The following is a 14,283-nucleotide window of genomic DNA, read 5'->3' on the forward strand; positions in this document are numbered from 1 at the left end:
GTTGTATGATCAGTAGGGAAGGGAGCCTTTGATAAAGGGACCCCCAACCAAGAAATCTACTGTCTCAGAGCGACAGTCAAGCTCGTATCGCGGAACTAGAACATTTCTTTGATTGATAGGTCAGATAGGAAGCAGGCAAGCAAACCAAGTTATAGGTTTGGAAGTTAGAACTCGGAAAGGTTGTCCTGTGACTACCTTTGAAGTCTTTGGGTAGGACATCAGGCTAAGGTCTTATGATGAGCCACGCGCATATGAGGTTTACTGCAGCCCTAAAGCTCTGTCCCCTATCCTACCACTAGATCTCCTATGCCGGAACATGAACAGAGAAAGCTGTGAGTGTAGTCTTAGGAACGAACCGGGGGTTGCTCTCGCAAAAAGATTGTACTAAAGAAAGCTAGAAAGCTCAATTCCAAGCTTTAAACCTCTGGTCCACGGGTCGGTGAACGAATGGGTTTTGGGAAATAGAGAACATGGACTCGATTGAACAAAGGTGGCACCGGAATGAATAGCCCACTTGTTTCGGGCAAGAATGAATGGGACTGATCGACTCGAGTTACCGAGCGACCTCCACTCTTCGACTCGAGCTTTCGCTTTTGCTTTTCTCTTGTTTTGATTTATTAGCTTTTTAGGGAAAGAAGAGGGTCTGAAATACAACTATGTCTACGAGTGCCGCGAATGAACCTTCGGTTCTTCCCAAGAACAAGGAGACACGAACTAAATAACTCGTATCAGGCTACGGGAATAGTGAACGGGAAGAAGGAACTAGTGAGGCTTTCGTTGGTCAAACAATATGCCCTCCTCACTTGAGGAGAGTGAAGGTCATGACTTATTGAAGCAGAACGTCAATTGGCCAAGAGAAGGGGAACTCCTTTCGTCGGTAACTATTGAATTGCCTATCTAACAGTGGAGCGAAGCGGAACGTTGAACGGGAAACTCGTGTCGTCGGTTATCCAATTTCCCTCCTTTCTGTTTCGACAAAGAAAAAGTTTAGGTATCGGTAATAGGATTCCCACTATGATTTGCAGAAAAAGATAGATTCAATAATAATCCATAAAAAATATATAGAATCAGGCTCCGTAATCAAGTGCTCGCTGTGAGAAGAAGATCTACAGGCATGTACCCATTTCTCCCTGCAAAATAAGTTTGAACCCGAGTGAGTATGTACCATACGCTCATCTTTCTTCTCAATCTACACCTCGTTCCGCGAGAGACCTATCCTCGTTTCGAAATAAAGGACCGTAGTGAGGATCGATCCCGGATAAGCGAGTCAGTGTAGGGACAGAGGCTGATGATTCTAAAGGTGATTTCTAACTACAAGATGACTTTATTTGAAAACGGAATCCAAATATCAACAAAAAGATGAATGGAAAGTCTTGTCGATATGAATTGATCTTCAACCCAATGACAATGCTTCGATTTCGATCTTTACTTCTTTCTTGGATGCCTGAAGTTTGTGTTCGCATTTCATCAAAGGAAAAGTGGGCTGTACCCACATGAAGAAAAGAGTTGCTCGTGTAAAAGCAATATCTTCTATTTGACTTATCTAGCCGTGTCTTGTCTTGCACATACTCGGCTCGGTGAATGGTTCATCTTCGATTGGCATGGTCCTTTGGATGTAAGAGATCTCGTTTGCTGGCCGGGCCCTTCCATGAGTTTAGATCTCTATGTATGAATCTCTTATGAAATCCCATACTTTTTATCATTTCAGAACGATCAGCATACTGTGTGACTTCTGCGTGACAGTTCTTGCATTTCGTTTGTTGCTTTGCATGAACATTTAGATATTGGAAAGCAAACTCCCTGAATTAGGAATTTCATAGATAGAGAAGGACGGGCAAAAAGAGAGAGACTGACTAACTACCCGGATCAATGCTGATTGACGACTGAATAAATAGCCGGAAGCAACAACTGCACGAGAGAGAAAGAGCGGATCCAACTAAGGAAATGCAGTACCTGTTCTGTCGGAGCTAATCATGCAAAGCTAGCGTAGCGCCAGTCGTCGAAGTGAATGAATTCGAAAGAACGCAGAAGTAAGGAAATGAGACGACTCTTTCTTGAACAATTTCATAAGCAGATCTTCCCCTCCACACCAATCATGAGTTTTTTTTATTCCTCTCGTATATCGTCGTCACGCCCTTAATGATAGGTTTTGAAAAAGATTTTTCATGTCATTCCCATTTAGGTTCGATTCGAATCCCTCTGTTGTTTCCCTTTCCTCCCGAACCTTTTCCTCGAAATGATAAAGAATCTGGTACACTCGAATTGTATTATTTAAGTGCTTATTGCTTGCCAAAAATCCTACTTCTACAATTGGTAGGTCACCGGGTTATTCAAATAAGTCGTGTTTTCTGTGCTTTTCCCATGTTACAACTTCCGTACCAATTCGATCGATCCGGAATGGATCGGTTAAACATTCTATTAGGGAGCCCGGTCTTGACTCTTCTGTGTGGTATTCATTCTCGTTCGGCTCTTGGAATCACATCCAGCAGTGGTTGGAACAGCTCGCAAAATCCAACCACTTCACCTACTTTATTGCCCCCAACCGTTTCCCGTACCTCTATAGAAACAGAAGGGTTTCATGTTCTTTCATCGATTGGGTATTCCTCTCCTTTTGTATCTCTTTATCCAATTTCGGTCTCGATTAGTTCACAAGATTGAATGGCCAAGTCATGGAAAAGCCGTTATTCGATTGTTTTAAAAGAATGTTGAGCCGGGCCCGGGTATGTAAGTTCAGCGATGTACAAACAAGGATTTATTTTACTTCCGCACCTAGGTTGGGGGGTTCTATTTAGGAAGAATAAGGAAGAGGAATAGAATCTCATTCATGTGTTTATGCTAACAGAAGAGCGGATCCAATACACATAAGGCATCGGTTGTTCTTAACAGCGATGGCTACTAGGATCTCCCCCTTATCCTAGCAGATCGGTACCCAGACCATATCCTTGGGCAGCTCGGATGTATCTATCTTTTCGTTCAGATCACATCATCTCGAGCGCGGAATCTTATTAGTGGATCAGAAGACTATGGTGACCCGTAGATCTTCAGATGTTGATTTGCAGAGCAGGGCCGGAATGCGGGGATTGCATTCTTCGAAAAGTATCATATCTTCTTTCCCTAGGGAGAAAGCAGAAACCAGAAACGAGTGGAGGTTCGATCTCTCACCCAAAGCAATTGGGGCTGGTGGAATCTTCCCCTATAGACTCCAAAAAATCATCGTGTACCTTTCCCTAAATCCTTCTCCCGTGCATGCTATTCTCGTGTTCCGTGATTAGAAAAGACTTGTTTCTTGTTTTCTTTGAGGTAATAAACGAGCTGTATCCCGCTTTGCCTATCTTGATGTGGAATCTATCGTTGAGCACCCATGAATGCAGGTAGAAGGTGTTTTTTCTTAACTCTTTCCAGGCCTCAGCTTGATTGGACTTCGTCAGCTCTTGTCGTTCAGCTTCCTCTCTCCTCTCTCATCTTGTCTCTCCGTAGACGGCGTTAAAAAGTAAACAGACTTAAAGCAAAGTAGGTTCGATCCTTGTGTTCTATTATATGAACTAGAAGAAGAAAGAGCCGGGGGGATGGTCTTGGCACCCATGGGTTAATGGTGAAAGCGCTCAAGGAAATAGGGAATGGAATATTCAAATCGATCAGAAGTGCTATGCTTTATGTAATCAGGCTGAAGGCTAACATCTCGCGAGTAGGCCGAGCTAGGATAAGAATTCCAATCAAAAAATAAGTATGAATTGGGCCCAAAATCACTACTTTACTACCTATGTCGCGTGTCGCGCCACCTAGTACGATAGACTTTTTTCGGGAAAAGAGCAGGTTTTGCCCCAACTTGGACCCAGGGAAACCAAAGAAGAGCTAGTTTCGCCCTGTTTAGTTAGCGGTGGATGAGCTGATTTCTTTTCACTCCTGTTTCAGAGATACAAAACAAAAGTAAAGTGTAGAACGCAATGTTTGAGCTCCAGGCTTTTACGATTCTTCCGATTGACTTCTCTTCTCTGCTCCTAGCTCCGAATGCCAGTATGTAGAGAAGTGATGGAAAGGGTTGTGCTCTTTCATTTGAGAAACTTCCAACCAAAATTGGAATGTTAGAACAGAATATTTAGATACAGGTCCCTTATGAATACTGTACTGAGTAAGATTCATTGAAGAAATGCTTCTCCGAAGCAATAAGTTTGTGGCACAAGCATAGTCTTCTGCTAACCTAGCCTTTCCCATCTTTCTATTAAAACGAATGTAGCTAACGTGAACTAAAAGCAAGCTCTTGTTCGAGGAAGTAGAAATTGTTAGTTGTTGCTAGCTTGAACTGAGTTGTTCCTGTTGGTGCTAGGGTTGCCAAGGGAGTTGTAGCGAGATGCTGCTAATGCAGCTATTTCTGATGTCCGGACGATGCAGCGGAAGTGAAAAGAAAAAGATATGATGCTTAGACCGTTCAGACAGGGATGATGGATTTCTAGATATAGGGTTTATTTGAATGTCTGGCCAAATGCTTACTTTCGTTATGCTTGTCCTGCAAAGCTGGATCTATGGTTCGGTTGCTTTGAATGTCTGTTCCGCCTCTGACCCGGCCCTTACCTCTTTCTTGACTCGGTTTTTCGCAGGGGCATCAAATTCTTTTACAAAAGAAACGCCTGTTTCAAAAGGAATGGCACCGAAAGGTGTTAGATGATGATTGAACTGAACTATCTGAATCTGAAACCGCCGACCCGACTCGTGCTTTTTTGGACTCCGCTTTTGCAGGATCCTGTGAGGCATCGAATTCTTTGGCAAGTCTCTTCTTGCTAGTGTTGTACGCGTTTTATTCCTTCGCCCAACATGCTTTCGTGATAAAAGAATCATAGCAACATAGCGTGAGGTTCCATAGGTTGATGAGCCTGATCAGTCGTGTAAGCTATTTACTACAGCCGTCTTAGATGGCCCCAGGTATCCTCTTCGGCTTGATCTTTCCTTTGCTTCGATCGCCAACTTGCACTTCCTTATTCCACTATTGCGATATCTTTGTCCTGGACAAAGACCAAGAGCTGGTGCAGGTGAAAGAATAGCTTATGGGGCTGGAGTCAAAGGAGCTTTCATAGACATAGAAATCATAATAGAAAGAGCAGGCCTGCGAGCAGCGAGTGCCCTTTGTAAGTTGCGAGCCTGCCTTACCGCCCCCCCCCCCTTTCTTTTTTGAATTAGAAAGAAGGGGATGAATTAGAAAGAAAGAGATCAGGTTATTTATGATCGGAGAAAAGGAAGGGGCGTGGTTGATGTGTCACTGGGGAACCCGTAGGAAGGGGAGACGACCGGCCTCATTCACATCTGAAATCGCCAACATGAACACAAACGAAATCGTCTTAATTTCGTATAGAAAAAAAAAAGGAAACAAGTAAAAAAGCGTGGTCCCCGGGGATAGGTACTTCGTCCGGCGCGGTATCATTGTTGAGCGATCGCTCGCTATCTGGAAATGGAGTGTTAGTTTCAAATAGAGATTGTGTGGGTGTGAAGTGTACTGAAGATCGAGGTTTTTCTTCTTACTAACTTTGTCAAAGAGGCTAAAAAAACAATAAATGACCAACGAAACTTCGAGTGAGTAGGATAAGGAGGAGTAGTCGGAGGATCTTAGAAGGAAATTAGAGAAAAAAGAGCAGCAGCTCAGTAATAACACCTAGGCTTTTGAATTAACTCTGCGATTTGGAAGACGGAGGAAATGAAAGTAGAAGAAGTTATCGAAACTCGGAACCACATGTTCAATCTTTTTTTAGCGGTTTCCCCAGAGACCTTTATCATTAACGCAACCTTCATTTTGCTCATTCATGGAGTTGTATTTAGTACCTCTAAGAAAGATGATTATCCACCGTTAGTTAGTAATGTGGGTTGGCTTGGATTACTTAGTGTTGCGCGCCTAGGAGGGCAGCGCGCTTGGGATGCGGAGGAGCTATTATCGCCCAGCTCCCTAACCTAATGCGGCCGGACCGCAGGGAACCTTAGCATGGGGGGACGTCCTAATCCTTTTGCCGCCGCAAGGCCGGCTAATCGTACGCAGCAGGAGCAAGGGAACTCCCCTGGTTCAGGAAGGCACATGAGTCCGAACGCTATTATGAATGTGCGACCGACACTACACTACGTAGGTACCTGTGCATGTAGGTGAGGCGTCGGTCGGTCCTAGAAACGGCGGCAGCTAGCGAGGAGTTAACGACCGGACGTGCTGCAACCTAGGGATCACCAGGCAGCTCTTTCGCTCTATAGGGATATCGGGGGGGCATAGCACAATTCTTCTTGGAGGAGGGTTTTGGTTTGCCCAGGTGACTGATCCTGCCATAATATACTCCCGCCAATTCTATTGCACCGGCAACCGAAGTCGAACATACATACGACGATCTTCATGCGTGAAGGGACGGGAGGAAAGAAAGGGCGGTAGATGATAATGCGAAAGGGCGCCGCGTCTGGCTTGATAGTAAAGCCAAAGAAAGACGCCCGAAGACAAGATACAACTGTTGGGAAGGGGACATGATCAATAGAACCTGGCTGGATCCGGGCTGGGATAGTGGCACCCATTCCTAACCAGTTCTGAAAAGGTTCGCTCATGCTGGAGGTACTAACCACTTAGTGATCGGTCCGCTAGTTCACGCAAATCCGAAGAAGTTATCACGGACGAGCCACATGCAGGGAAACTTGCACGTGTGGTTCTGGCCGGGCTTTCCTTCGGTATCTAATAACCTTGCTTCTGCTCGCCGCTGGCGCACCTCTCCTAACTATTGCCCATTTATTCTGGAATAATTTTTTTAGGAGGGACAATTTTACATATTTCTGCCAAATCCTTCTATTATTAAGTACGGCTGGTACCATTTCGATGTGTTTCGATTTTTTCGAAAAAGAGAGGTTTGATGCTTCTGAATTCATTGTATTAATTCCACTTCCTACTCGCAGTATGCTCTTAATGATCCCGGCTCATGATTTAATTGCCATGTATTTAGCTATTGAGCTTCAAAGTTTATGTTTTTATGTGATCGCAGCATCAAAAAGAAAGTCTGAATTTTCCACGGAAGCCGGCTCAAAATATTTGATCTTAGGTGCATTTCCCTCTGGAATATTATTGTTCGGGTGCGACCGGACTACTACCGATCAATTTTTAGGAACTTATTTATAGACTTGTAGAGACCCTCTACGTAGTTGTAATTCTAGGGCAATCGATCCACTTTCCCCATAGCCCTAAGGCTGTGTCTCGATCTCCTACGCGCGAAAGATAAGATACGGGAGACGGGGTCCTATGGTATGGGTCTTCGACCCTTGGTCTAATTCCACGACGGAGAGTCGGCGTGGCGTAAAGTGAAGATTGGGGGGAATAGAGCGAAATCCCCGTCTGGGGTATTCCGAAGGTGTAACCTAGGCAACGAAAAAGGGGCCCGATACTTCAACTAAAGGAGCGACCTGTTGGTTCACCAAACCCCGACCCAGTGTCACACGTTCTCCAGGTCCGAAGGGATCCAGTGCCCAACTACCGACTCCTCCCGGAATTGCGTTATCGGAGCCGAGCCAGGAATAGCCGTTAGTGGACACCTACCACTTTTCACCGGTTAGAGAGGCCCTCTTTAATACATTAAGAAAATATGTTCACAGGGGCCAGAAAGACTCGGTCATAGGAACTTAGACCACCTACGCGCTGGTAAACGAAAACCACCTCGACCGGATCTACCGAACGAAGAAGGCCGCCCCGTCGAAAGAATTAACACGCCAAAAGGGCCACCAGCTTTCCCCCAAAAAGGGGAGATCCGCTGCTTACTGCTCACGGAAACATCCGACCTTATGGTCAAGTCGTCCGCCTATCTTTCTGATCTCATTCGTTTTCCGATCGCATAAAAAGTCATGAGATCAAAAAAGAAATGTGAGAATGTAGTTACAGATGTAAAAAAAGTAAATATCTCGTTCTCTTGGTCCATAGATGGGGCGTCCTATCCGATGGATGAATGAGGAGCCTCTGTCGAGTAGTGAAATGATAGGATTCTGCTTTTCGGTTAAACCGAAACACAAGTCGGCGATTCAAGCCAAGAGTGCGGGCACCTTAAGAGCGGTCAAAGCTAGAAGCTATATCATGACTGCTGGAACGAAAGACCCGATGAGTATTTTCGTACCACCTTCCAATCTTCTTAGTCAATTGTGTACTTTTCCACTAGGCGAGACATAAGTTATCGGAATCCGGGGCCTGTTTTTCCCTATTTCCCAAGGGGAATGTCAAATTGTGTGGTTTCACAGTCTTATGAGACAGAAAGTTTTGGAAAATGGAGCTGCCGTTTTCACTACTTTGGTCCCTAGCGATATTGTTGCTTAAACTAACATGGAAAGTGGGTTCAATCACTTTAAAGTGCCCTCTCAAGTGTCATCTCATAATGGTAATCTCCTTATGGTATAGTAATTTGGCTTAGAATAAGAAACCTATCTCTTCCCCCTAATGGCTTTTCACTACCCCTTGCGGGCATGCGTATCGTTGCTGCATCGCCACCGTATTCCTGACTTGCTTTTCCGAACTGCTTGTTTTCTCGGGGCTGCAGTCCAGTTGCTTAGTGGTTTGCTTCTCGGTCTACCCAATCAAGGTTAGACCTCGCTCTATCAACCATTGCTTTAAATAGTATCATGTTATTTCATCTTTCATTGATACCATCATTACAATCGAGGGCCTACAATCCATGGAAATCCCTATTCCGATCACTGGGAAAGAAGAGCAAGTAAGTAATGAATGAATGAATTTAGATGGTATATAAACATCTCCCCATGAAGGGAAGGTGCTATAGTATCTAACTAAGAAAAAAAGTAGGTTGTGAAATGATAGGAAATATGCCATGCAGAAAATCCAGGAAATATTTCCTTGATTTTCGGATGACCCGGCTTATCTTTGCAGTTATCCTTATTTAGCAGAATCTAGTGAGTGTTCCATTAAAAGGAAAGAGAGCTATTCGTTGTAGGATTGATCCAGACAACCCAACCTAAGTCACCTATTGCGCCTAACCTAAGTATAGTGCCAGTGGTCGGCGAGGAGAAGTTCATTCCTGTAGAGAAGAGAGGGGATCCTATTTCCTTTCCCCCTTTCCCAGTATGGCAACCTTATCTTCCAGCATGAAAGTTGGTATCAGAATGAAACAATCCAATCCAATCCATACTTGTGGAGTGCTCAGTTCAGTTCCTGATTTCTCTCAAGCCTAAACCGGAAAAGGAAACCTATTACCCGGGGTCCCCCCTTTCGGCTATCTCATCTGCTGTTCCTCGACTCTCAGGAAGGTAAGATCATCAATCAATAGTAGGCTGCTGCTCTGTGCAGTTAAAGATGGGATCCAACCTGTTCTGTTTGCTTGTTTCCTATAATCTGTGCTCGATTCCATATTTCTGTATCCTTCGATTCCCGGGACAGATCTGATCTCCTTTATACTGACCTCAAACAACGAGCGAAGTCGAGATGTTGATGAGAAAGGGGCTTTTCTCAAGGCCAAAGAGTGCTCTTTGAAGGCTACTATGCATCCTTACGAATACAAGAGTGGTTTTTTTTGTTTTGGGTATAGCAGGACTTGAACCTGCGACCATTAGGATAAAAGCCCAATGCTCTACCAACTGAGCTATACACCCGATTTTAAAAGAAGGCTTGGTGCGGAAAAGAAAAGAGGGCGGCCTGGCCCCTTTTCTTCTTATCATATCACAAGGGCGCGGCTCTGTATGGTATAGTACTGTGGAGCAAGTCTGGGAGTCCTTTCCACTCATTGAGGATTCTATCTAAAAAAGAAGGTCAACGGGGGAGACTACAGTAGCTCGAACTCAGACTATCTACGAAAAAGGTAAAGTCGTCTTTCCTAGGGTTCGACCGAAAGGAGCTGTGTTCTATGGTTTGACGTTGTGGAGGTCCAGCACTCTTCTAAACGAAGAAAGAGGGGATTCGCGCTACCTCCTACTCCTATAGAAGATCGATTGGCGCGAACTTCCGATCGATTCCTTATTCATTGTTGCCGACCCTTACATCATCATAAAGAGAATCAAGATATCCCAAGAACCCAGCTAGGGATGAATGACTAGCGCTCAAGAACAAGCAAGGGATGAGCGCATGGGAGCGGCGTTGCTTGTTGCTTTATTATCACATTAGAGAAGCGGAACCTCCAAGCTCAGACATCTCGAACTCAGAAACTACCCTTCTATCCCACCCTGCTCCTCCGGCATCGGAAGCAGAACTACCTGACCGAAGGAGATAGACAGGAAGGGAAGACGGTCATACAAAGGCCGAATAAAGCTCTCTTGAAGCTGCATCTGAATAGACCTAGAGTCACTCAGTACATACGAACCCTTGAATAAATAAGAATTGAGAAGTATGAAATGTGGGCATCATAACAAAAAAAGAAAAAGACCGAACTAGTAAGACTAATGTCTACTTATTTATACCTTTGAGAGGTCCACTTAGACTATTATGATTTTCTCTTTAGCTACGTAGGTTATATAAGATTCAATTCAATCTAACAAGCGGACTGGACTACCTTCGGCTACTACAAGATATTTAGAAACCTAAGAAGCTGAGCCTACTTTACGCACTTAAGGCAGCAGCAGATGATGAAGAAATGGGCGGTAGATGATAATGAGAAAGGGCGCCCCTTGGCATTTCCTGTGGGGGAGTCTGATTGATCCAATCACGACGAATGATGTCAACCCCCTCTTTTGCGCCTAACTTGACTCTGATTCTCCCACTATGAGAGCTGATCCAGGGGCTAGTTCGGCTACAGAATGGAATTTACGAAAGCCCCCCGTCTTTCCGACTCAATGTATTGCCCTTTGGGACCAGGATCTGACGAGGAAGTGAGAGAGGGGACACCAAACATAGGTGCGTACCATTGCCCCAATCCAATGGACTATGTCATACAGGGAGGAACCCTTGGAGGTTGGGACAGAAAGAAAGCAGGTTTTGCTTCTGCTTCCTTCGAGCAACCAAACTCTTTCGTCAGGTGTGGGTCAAGTTCCCTCATTATTGCTTGACTTCCCCTTTGGGGCACGAAAAGATGGACTAGGACTTAAGTAAGGGAGAGGACAACCCCTGTTTCTGGCTTACCTTCAACGAGTGAGTGCTATTCCCATTCCTTACTTTGATCCGACCCTGTTCCCCGACCAGTTTGCTTGCTCACTAGAAGAGTCAAGCGAGAGCAGCTAGTTTAGAAGGAAAAGGACAACTGGGGCTATTCGGCCTCACTTGTCGGAGACTGAACTACCGCTCGCTTACTTGCTGATCAAGGAGGTCATTTCCACTTACTCTAAGCATAGAAGGAAGAAGATTGAAAAACTAACAAACAAATTGTCTTCAGCCCTACTTACTTATAGGCTGACTTGGCCCAGGAAACAAGGTTCTATTAGGCTTGCAGGGCTTAAAAAAGAATGAGCTAGATCGCAGGTATTTGGATACGAGGTAGTAGCGGGGTCTAGTCGAAGCGGTGCGCAAAGTGTACAAAGGCGAGTCTCACGGGCAGCGGCACGTGAGGGGTCTCCCGAACTTCATGGAAGACGCAGTTAGGGAGTTGGAAGATGCACTTTGGACTCCTGCACCAGTAAGAATGGAACTGGAATAAAAAGTCGGGGTAGCTAGTCACTCCGTTACTGAGGAAAGAGAGGATGGCATTTCCATAAGTAGACTCTCCTCCTTACTGAATCCTTATCCTGCCCTCTCTACTCGGGAACAATTCATTCTTAACTCGTACATAAGTTCCGGGCGTCGACAAGAGAGTTAGCGATCTACAGCTGGTTCGGTGGACTGGTGGTGACACGGGCGGGCCCTCTACTTTATTTGCCGAATCCAATCGATCATGGGCGGCCCTCTTCGTTCACAGTCTTTCTTTCCTTTCGAATCCAATTGTTCCAATCTGACCAAATAGCAATTCATTGAAATCATTCGGGTCACCTCTTTTTTAAGCACTTGACCAAGCCTATTTCTATAGAAAAGGACAGGAATCTATTGACTTTGAGTCTGTCTCCTACTACGAAATTGGAACTGAACACAGGATGGCAATAGTGAGAAAAAAAATCCCCTCGTACTACGTCATTATTTATTCGATTTTCCCTGGTAAGTGCTCCAGATGCAGTTGCTTTAGTTGACGTAGTGAGTGGAACCTAATTATATGTTTCCTTGAATACCAGAGTTGCCTTTTGTAGATGAGAAAGCCAACAATTTTGCAAGGAGTTGATAATTGCACTTGAAGTAGTAAGTTTAAAGACAGTTGAAACTTAATGGCACCGTTTAACCAAGCACTCTTGTAGCTTCGGAAACTCCGTGTTCAGATCGGTGAGGCAAGAGACGAATTCATCGTCAGTTACCTCCACGATATCCAAAATACCCTCAAGACCATGAAGACAGATAATGAGAGTCAGGTTCAAACAATTCAAGGATTGTAAATACCATAACAGCAAAGTAGAATGCACCAAATTTTTCCTATTACCGGCTCCAGGAAGAGCACACCAAATGAAAGAAACTATTACTCAAAAAGCGAATCACATCTCGATCCACAAACTGCCAAAAGCCTTTGTTATTCCATTCCCAGTGGAACGTCAACCTGTTTAACAACAATTTTCTAAGAAACTTGCTGAATTCCAAATGAAACAACCTTATTTTCAAGTGACAGGCAATATCCATTTCAACCAATTATTCAAGATCAAAGGGCTAACTGCACAGCTAATTGAATTCCTTTTCGAGGTTGAGTTCATCTTGAAACCGCATTTGCTTCCTAATTAAACTGAGAAAAAAATAAGAATATTAAAAGAAAGACTCCACAGAACATGAATGAATTCAGGTACATCACATCAGGCTGATATGTGCCGGTATCATACCTGTTTCAAGATTCTGGCTAAGCCCTTCTTGTTGCCACATATCCAGTTTCTTCTAAGGTTTCTGGAATTGCTCAAGTTCCTGCTCAACGCTTCTTGTCTAGCTCCAGTCTAGCACTTGTACCAGTCGCCTACCAGATCATGGCTTTGCTCCAATTCTACTCTCCAATTATGCAATCCTCTCCAAAATTGGGGCTTTTCTTCACTTCAGCACTTCCCCTCGCAGTGGATTCCACTAGGTTCTTAACCTCTTCCCAATTCTTAAACTGAAACCTGCGATGTCTAATCCAACTCGGCACCTAACCAGCTTGTCAGCATCGTAAGTTTGCCTCAACATTCCCCCTAGAAATACAAAAATAATGTAAATCTACTTTCATTTATTTATTAGGGTAGGGATGAGACTTTCTTTTTCTTTTTCTATTTTCTAGAATAAGTATGCTCTGGAGTAAAAGGATTCGAACCTTTGCATGCCGGTACCAAAAACCGATGCCTTACCACTTGGCTATACTCCAAACGGGGGGAAGGCTCGATGAAAACGAGCTGGGATATAGATTTTTCAGAAGGAAGAGTTAGTTACCCTCGGTCTTCCTTCTTTCCCGGGAATCAAGGAAGTAGTAGCGGGACAGTCCTTTATTTCCCCCTTTAGACCAACTACAACAAGCTCGCTCCTTAGGTTAGCTCTCTGCTCTACCTATTTGTTTGCAATGCCTTGCTTATCAAAATAGGCCTTTCTGTAACCTGACCTTACGCTGAAAAACTGCACTTGTTGGCTCTGCGTCCACTGAAACTTATGAAAAAGAAATGTTATTCTATCGATATCTTCAAGAGTTCCCTAACCCCCTGACTGAGAGTGCTATGATGGGCTATTGAAGTTCGTCCCTGCGGCACGGTGGGGCAGTGCAAATCCTTTCATTAATGAAGTTCCGCCCTGACACTCCCATTATTGGCTTCCTTCCCTGGGGACCGCTCGGGCGAAGGCAGAGCATGGAATGATCGTAGGGGCATCCTTCCTAGGTGGAAAAGACGTGTGTGACTAAAACCAGGAGGAGAAATCCATTTTCAAATGGCGACAGAAAGAAAGGAATCACGAAATAGAAGAAAAAGTGCACTGTGCTGGCAAATGTGGAGAATAGCCATCCATCTTTCATCAATGAAATTGTTCCGTATGGGTAGCAAATACACATATCAGAAGAGCCAACCCGAAAGCACTTGCTTCAAAGAAGCAGCAGTTACCAAGAAATTCCTGTTTCAAGTCAGTATATCTCGATAGAACCAATTCCAATCCAGGTAGTGTGAACAGAGGATGTGGAAGTTCTGTTTCCTTGCCTTGTCAAGCATTTCATCTGACACTCTATCTATACTATAGCTAGATCAATTCCTATTCTTTCTTCCAGGCGATTTTACTCCAAAGAATTTTGCCTTCTTATCTTGACTCGATCTCACGAAATTGGATTGATTGGCACACCGCGCATCTGG

At 44.4% G+C, this 14,283-nt stretch overlaps 1 protein-coding gene and 1 non-coding gene across 2 annotated transcripts; one reads left to right on the plus strand and one right to left on the minus strand.

The window, feature by feature from the left end:
- The first annotated feature begins 5,396 nt into the window (after positions 1-5,396).
- LOC119343741 (NADH-ubiquinone oxidoreductase chain 2-like) lies at positions 5,397-7,900 on the plus strand. Its single transcript, XM_037614534.1, has 2 exons — positions 5,397-5,871; positions 6,685-7,900. Exons 1-2 carry the CDS (start codon positions 5,684-5,686, stop codon positions 7,121-7,123), a joined length of 627 nt encoding a protein of 208 aa, XP_037470431.1. The 5' UTR covers positions 5,397-5,683; the 3' UTR covers positions 7,124-7,900.
- Positions 7,901-9,515: 1,615 nt separating this feature from the next.
- TRNAK-UUU lies at positions 9,516-9,588 on the minus strand. Its single transcript has one exon. It is a non-coding gene; the product is annotated as a tRNA-Lys (tRNA).
- Between the last annotated feature and the right edge of the window lie 4,695 nt (positions 9,589-14,283).

Source organism: Triticum dicoccoides, unplaced genomic scaffold (assembly GCF_002162155.2).
Source record: "Triticum dicoccoides isolate Atlit2015 ecotype Zavitan unplaced genomic scaffold, WEW_v2.0 scaffold13901, whole genome shotgun sequence".
Classification (NCBI taxonomy): Eukaryota; Viridiplantae; Streptophyta; class Magnoliopsida; order Poales; family Poaceae; genus Triticum; species Triticum dicoccoides.